The 7373-nt window shown below is 49.4% G+C and overlaps 1 protein-coding gene across 1 annotated transcript; it reads left to right on the plus strand.

The window, feature by feature from the left end:
* Positions 1-246: 246 nt before the first annotated feature.
* On the plus strand, positions 247-6379 carry rgs18 (regulator of G protein signaling 18; the record flags this gene model as incomplete). Its single annotated transcript, XM_084339301.1, is given in 4 exon segments — positions 247-262; positions 3024-3190; positions 6123-6174; positions 6177-6379. Coding segments are annotated over 4 exon segments (438 nt in total).
* Between the last annotated feature and the right edge of the window lie 994 nt (positions 6380-7373).

Here is a 7373-nt window from a genome sequence, read left to right on the forward strand (position 1 = left end):
AGCCCAGGTGGATATTGATCAGTTTGATACACCAGCCCAGGTGGATATTGATCAAGCTCAGGAGGACACACTAGCCAAGGTTTAAGGTAGATGATCCCTTTCAAAGTGCTGCAAAGTGCATAACTGTTTGTCCAGGATTACATTTAATAATCAGAATGTTGGGGCTTAAAATCGTATTGGATTAGGAAATGACTTCTATGTTGCGATAACTTCTCTGTATCGTGTTTAAATGTGTTTGGGGGGGAAATGTCCGGGCTGCAGAGTAAGCAGTATGGTAATAGCCTATCAGGCCAATACATATCAATACAGGTCAAAGATATTGTTTTCCCCCAAAGTACAGCGAACATGGCTTCTGTATTCGGTTAGCATAGACTCAGTCTTCTGTTTGATATTATATAAAAAAATTCAATTAAAAGTGCTTGCCAAGTGGAGATTTAGGATTCACTATGTGTACCCTTGCCTATATGTAAGGGGTATTTGAACACAAGGTGGGACGGGCCGCTGGGAAATCTCCCTTATTTTCAAATCCCAATGGTGACAGCTATGAGCTACTGTAGCCAACCCAGTCACACAGATGTGAAGACAGCAGCTCCACCAGTACAACCCCGTCACACAGATGTGAAGACAGCAGCTCCACCAGTACAACCCAGTCACACAGATGTGAAGACAGCAGCTCCACCAGTACAACCCCGTCACACAGATGTGAAGACAGCAGCTCCACCAGTACAACCCAGTCACACAGATGTGAAGACAGCAGCTCCACCAGTACAACCCAGTCACACAGATGTGAAGACAGCAGCTCCACCAGTACAACCCCGTCACACAGATGTGAAGACAGCAGCTCCACCAGTACAACCCAGTCACACAGATGTGAAGACAGCAGCTCCACCAGTACAACCCCGTCACACAGATGTGAAGACAGCAGCTCCACCAGTACAACCCCGTCACACAGATGTGAAGACAGCAGCTCCACCAGTACAACCCAGTCACACAGATGTGAAGACAGCAGCGCTCCACCAGTACAACCCAGTCACACAGATGTGAAGACAGCAGCTCCACCAGTACAACCCAGTCACACAGATGTGAAGACAGCAGCTCCACCAGTACAACCCAGTCACACAGATGTGAAGACAGCAGCTCCAACAGTACAACCCAGTCACACAGATGTGAAGACAGCAGCTCCACCAGTACAACCCAGTCACACAGATGTGAAGACAGCAGCTCCACCAGTACAACCCAGTCACACAGATGTGAAGACAGCAGCTCCACCAGTACAACCCAGTCACACAGATGTGAAGACAGCAGCTCCAACAGTACAACCCAGTCACACAGATGTGAAGACAGCAGCTCCACCAGTACAACCCAGTCACACAGATGTGAAGACAGCAGCTCCACCAGTACAACCCAGTCACACAGATGTGAAGACAGCAGCGCCACCAGTACAACCCAGTCACACAGATGTGAAGACAGCAGCTCCACCAGTACAACCCAGTCACACAGATGTGAAGACAGCAGCTCCACCAGTACAACCCCGTCACACAGATGTGAAGACAGCAGCTCCACCAGTACAACCCAGTCACACAGATGTGAAGACAGCAGCTCCAACAGTACAACCCAGTCACACAGATGTGAAGACAGCAGCTCCACCAGTACAACCCAGTCACACAGATGTGAAGACAGCAGCTCCACCAGTACAACCCAGTCACACAGATGTGAAGACAGCAGCGCCACCAGTAAACGAGGGTGGGAGTTGAATGGGATTGCCAATCTCCTCGTTAATGACATTTAATGCATGCACCTCCGTCTCCTGTAACCCTTGGTTTACTCTCACTCTATTCCGGCCTAGCCTCTCTCTCTCTCTCTCTCTCTCTCTCTCTCTCTCTCTCTCTCTCTCTCTCTCTCTCTCTCTCTCTCTCTCTCTCTCTCTCTCTCTCTCTCTCTCTCTCTCTCTCTCTCTCTCTCTCTCTCTCTCTCTCTCTCTCTCTCTCTCTCTCTCTCTCTCTCTCTCTCTCTCTCCCTCTCTGCCCAAATAGTGAACAGCTCTAGTTAATATAGTTAAGAGGTTAATAAGCTCTAGTTAATATAGTTAAGAGGTTAATAAGCTCTAGTTAATATAGTTAAGATGTTAAGCTCTAGTTAATATATTTAATAGGTTAATGTCACTGGGAGGAGAGAGCAGCATTCAGGTTCAAAATCTGTGAAATGTCCCTTTAAATAAAATAAGGGTTTCACTGCATGTTGTTATGATGGTTGGCATGGCAACAGATGGAATACAGAAGTGGGTCCACTTCCTCACAGCTGTGTTTAGTAGTGTTCCAGTGCCACGGGATGCCTGCGCTGTATAACCCTTTCACTGCCACACGACAGCCGGTTAACCCTTTCACTGTGACAATACAGAAGGTTAGCCCTTTACTATCACACAACCGACGGCGATGCTCCATCATTAGCATCATTAGCTCCGCGGATACTAGGGATGTATACAAAAAAAAACATTCTTCAAACCATTCTAAATGAGTCTAGAATCTAAGTTATTTCTATCCCTGCTGTGTTCACAGATTTTAATTAGCAACATTTCCCAATCATTAAACCAAAATGTGAAAGGTAAAAATATATATTTAAAAAAATCGTATTAAAAAAACATGGGATTGAACTTTTACTCTCACTGTGACAACTAAAATGTGAATTCTGAAATTACTTTGAAATTGTAAAGGTTTTTTGATTATGTTTTGTTTGTCAGAGTGTAAAGTGGGTTTTTAATTACAACGGGGTGAGAAAAAGGCTTTTTCTTCCTCAATCATGTTGTTCAAAAACACAAGCATATATCTAACCTGACAACGCCATCTCCCTGCACGACACAACGCAGATCGTTATCCTCCGGTCACTGTACCTACTGTACCTACTGTACCTACTGTACCTACTGTACCCTATAACCTACAGCGCGCCGCTACGGACACGGGTCGTCCTGGAGGTCCGTGACAGAAGAACACAAACTGTGTCTCTCCTTCGCCTTCTTCCTCTTGTAGACGCCGTGGCGACCTTCTCTCAGTTCCTCAGGACGGAGTTCAGTGAGGAGAACATGGAGTTCTGGCTCGCCTGCGAAGAATACAAGACCATCGGCTCTGAGACCAAGCTGCTCGCCAAAGCCAAGCACATGTACGCCGTCTTTATCGAAGCAGAGGGCTCTAAAGAGGTACGTTATGTTCCAGAGGAGGCCCTAAAGAGGTACGTTATGTTCCAGAGGAGGCCCTAAAGAGGTACGTTATGTTCCAGAGGAGGCCCTAAAGAGGTACGTTATGTTCCAGAGGAGGCCCTAAAGAGGTACGTTGTGTTCCAGAGGAGGCCCTAAAGAGGTACGTTATGTTCCAGAGGAGGCCCTAAAGAGGTACGTTGTGTTCCAGAGGAGGCCCTAAAGAGGTACGTTATGTTCCAGAGGAGGCCCTAAAGAGGTACGTTATGTTCCAGAGGAGGCCCTAAAGAGGTACGTTATGTTCCAGAGGAGGCCCTAAAGAGGCACGTTATGTTCCAGAGGAGGCCCTAAAGAGGTACGTTATGTTCCAGAGGAGGCCCTAAAGAGGTACGTTATGTTCCAGAGGAGGCCCTAAAGAGGTACGTTATGTTCCAGAGGAGGCCCTAAAGAGGTACGTTATGTTCCAGAGGAGGCCCTAAAGAGGTACGTTATGTTCCAGAGGAGGCCCTAAAGAGGTACATTATGTTCCAGAGGAGGCCCTAAAGAGGTACGTTATGTTCCAGAGGAGGCTCTAAAGAGGTACGTTATGTTCCAGAGGAGGCCCTAAAGAGGTACGTTATGTTCCAGAGGAGGCCCTAAAGAGGTACGTTATGTTCCAGAGGAGGCCCTAAAGAGGTACGTTATGTTCCAGAGGAGGCCCTAAAGAGGTACGTTATGTTCCAGAGGAGGCCCTAAAGAGGTACGTTATGTTCCAGAGGAGGCCCTAAAGAGGTACGTTATGTTCCAGAGGAGGCCCTAAAGAGGTACGTTATGTTCCAGAGGAGGCCCTAAAGAGGTACGTTATGTTCCAGAGGAGGCCCTAAAGAGGTACGTTATGTTCCAGAGGAGGCCCTAAAGAGGTACGTTATGTTCCAGAGGCCCTAAAGAGGTACGTTATGTTCCAGAGGAGGCCCTAAAGAGGTACGTTATGTTCCAGAGGAGGCCCTAAAGAGGCACGTTATGTTCCAGAGGAGGCCCTAAAGAGGTACGTTATGTTCCAGAGGCCCTAAAGAGGTACGTTATGTTCCAGAGGAGGCCCTAAAGAGGTACGTTATGTTCCAGAGGCCCTAAAGAGGTACGTTATGTTCCAGAGGAGGCCCTAAAGAGGTACGTTATGTTCCAGAGGAGGCCCTAAAGAGGTACGTTATGTTCCAGAGGAGGCCCTAAAGAGGTACGTTATGTTCCAGAGGAGGCCCTAAAGAGGCACGTTATGTTCCAGAGGAGGCCCTAAAGAGGTACGTTATGTTCCAGAGGAGGCCCTAAAGAGGTACGTTATGTTCCAGAGGAGGCCCTAAAGAGGTACGTTATGTTCCAGAGGAGGCCCTAAAGAGGTACGTTATGTTCCAGAGGAGGCCCTAAAGAGGTACGTTATGTTCCAGAGGAGGCTCTAAAGAGGTACGTTATGTTCCAGAGGAGGCCCTAAAGAAGTACGTTATGTTCCAGAGGCCCTAAAGAGGTACGTTATGTTCCAGAGGAGGCCCTAAAGAGGTACGTTATGTTCCAGAGGAGGCCCTAAAGAGGTACGTTATGTTCCAGAGGAGGCTCTAAAGAGGTACGTTATGTTCCAGAGGAGGCCCTAAAGAGGTACGTTATGTTCCAGAGGAGGCCCTAAAGAGGTACGTTATGTTCCAGAGGCCCTAAAGAGGTACGTTATGTTCCAGAGGAGGCCCTAAAGAGGTATGTTATGTTCCAGAGGAGGCCCTAAAGAGGTACGTTATGTTCCAGAGGAGGCCCTAAAGAGGTACGTTATGTTCCAGAGGAGGCCCTAAAGAGGTACGTTATGTTCCAGAGGAGGCCCTAAAGAGTACGTTATGTTCCAGAGGAGGCCCTAAAGAGGTACGTTATGTTCCAGAGGAGGCCCTAAAGAGGTATGTTATGTTCCAGAGGAGGCTCTAAAGAGGTACGTTATGTTCCAGAGGAGGCCCTAAAGAGGTACGTTATGTTCCAGAGGAGGCCCTAAAGAGGTACGTTATGTTCCAGAGCAGGCCCTAAAGAGGTACGTTATGTTCCAGAGGAGGCCCTAAAGAGGTACGTTATGTTCCAGAGGAGGCTCTAAAGAGGTACGTTATGTTCCAGAGGAGGCTCTAAAGAGGTACGTTAGTTCCAGAGGAGGCCCTAAAGAGGTACGTTATGTTCCAGAGGCCCTAAAGAGGTACGTTATGTTCCAAAGGAGGCCTAAAGAGGTACGTTATGTTCCAGAGGGCTCTAAAGAGGTACGTTATGTTCAGAGGAGGCCCTAAAGAGGTACGTTATGTTCCAGAGGAGGCCCTAAAGAGGTACGTTATGTTCCAGAGGAGGCCCTAAAGAGGTACGTTATGTTCCAGAGGAGGCTCTAAAGAGGTACGTTATGTTCCAGAGGAGGCCCTAAAGAGGTACGTTATGTTCCAGAGGAGGCCCTAAAGAGGTACGTTATGTTCCAGAGGAGGCCCTAAAGAGGTACGTTATGTTCCAGAGGAGGCCCTAAAGAGGTACGTTATGTTCCAGAGGAGGCCCTAAAGAGGTACGTTATGTTCCAGAGGAGGCCCTAAAGAGGTACATTATGTTCCAGAGGAGGCCTAAAGAGGTACGTTATGTTCCAGAGGAGGCCCTAAAGAGGTACGTTATGTTCCAGAGGAGGCCCTGAAGAGGTACGTTATGTTCCAGAGGAGGCTCTAAAGAGGTACGTTATGTTCCAGAGGAGGCCCTAAAGAGGTACGTTATGTTCCAGAGGAGGCCCTAAAGAGGTACGTTATGTTTCAGAGGCCCTAAAGAGGTACGTTATGTTCCAGAGGAGGCCCTAAAGGACCTCACCGTGACCTCACTGTGACCTCACTTTGTCCCTCACTCAGGTCAACACCGTGACCTCATCGTGACCTCACCGTGACCTCCTCCTGACCTCACTTTGTCCCTCACTCAGGTCAACATCGACTACGCCACCAAGATGGCCGTCCAGAAGAGCGTGGCCCGGCCACGAGGAGCCTCTTCGACGCCGCCCAGACGAAGGTCCACAGCCTGATGCAGAAGGACTGCTACCCCCGGTTCCTCACCTCCGACCTGTACCTGCGCCTCACCAGCAGGAGGTCCCCCGGGCCCACCATGTTCCGTAGGAGGTCACGCTCCTGCGTCTTCACCGAGAGAGTCCAGGACCCCGCCGAGTCCGCAGCCGGCTTGTAGTGGCGGCACCGGCCCAGTTCAGGACCGCGTCCTCAGCCCCGCTCGTAGTTCAGGACCGGCCCAGTCCCCCCCCCCCCCCCCGGAGCCTGTAACGCTGATTTCTCTGCAGTAGTTGCTAACATGTCTAACCATCATGTCTCTCACCACCACCACCACACCACAGCAGGTCTAACCATCATGTTTCTCACCACCACAGCACAGCAGGTCTAACCATCATGTCTCTCACCACACCACACCACACCACACCAGGTCTAACCATCATGTCTCTCACCACACCACACCACACCAGGTCTAACCATCATGTCTCTCACCACACCACACCACACCACAGCAGGTCTAACCATCATGTCTCTCACCACACCACACCACACCAGGTCTAACCATCATGTCTCTCACCACACCACACCACAGCAGGTCTAACCATCATGTCTCTCACCACCACCACACCACACCACAGCAGGTCTAACCATCATGTCTCTCACTACACCACACCACACCATGTCTAACCATCATGTCTCTCACTACACCACACCACAGCAGGTCTAACCATCATGTCTCTCACCACACCACACACACCACACCAGGTCTAACCATCATGTCTCTCACCACCACCACACCACACACACCACAGCATGTCTAACCATCATGTTTCTCACCACCACCACACCACCACCACACCACAGCAGGTCTAACCATCATGTCTCTCACCACCACCACCACACCACACCACAGCAGGTCTAACCATCATGTCTCTCACCACCACCACACCACAGCAGGTCTAACCATCATGTCTCTCACCACACCACACCACACCACAGCAGGTCTAACCATCATGTCTCTCACCACCACCACACCACACCACAGCATGTCTAACCATCATGTCTCTCACCACACCACACCACACCATGTCTAACCATCATGTCTCTCACCACACCACACCACACCATGTCTAACCATCATGTCTCTCACCACCACCACCCACAGCATGTCTAAC

This window comes from Notolepis coatsorum (genome assembly GCF_963971535.1).
Source record: "Notolepis coatsorum genome assembly, contig: SCAFFOLD_1867, whole genome shotgun sequence".
Lineage (NCBI taxonomy): Eukaryota > Metazoa > Chordata > Actinopteri > Aulopiformes > Paralepididae > Notolepis > Notolepis coatsorum.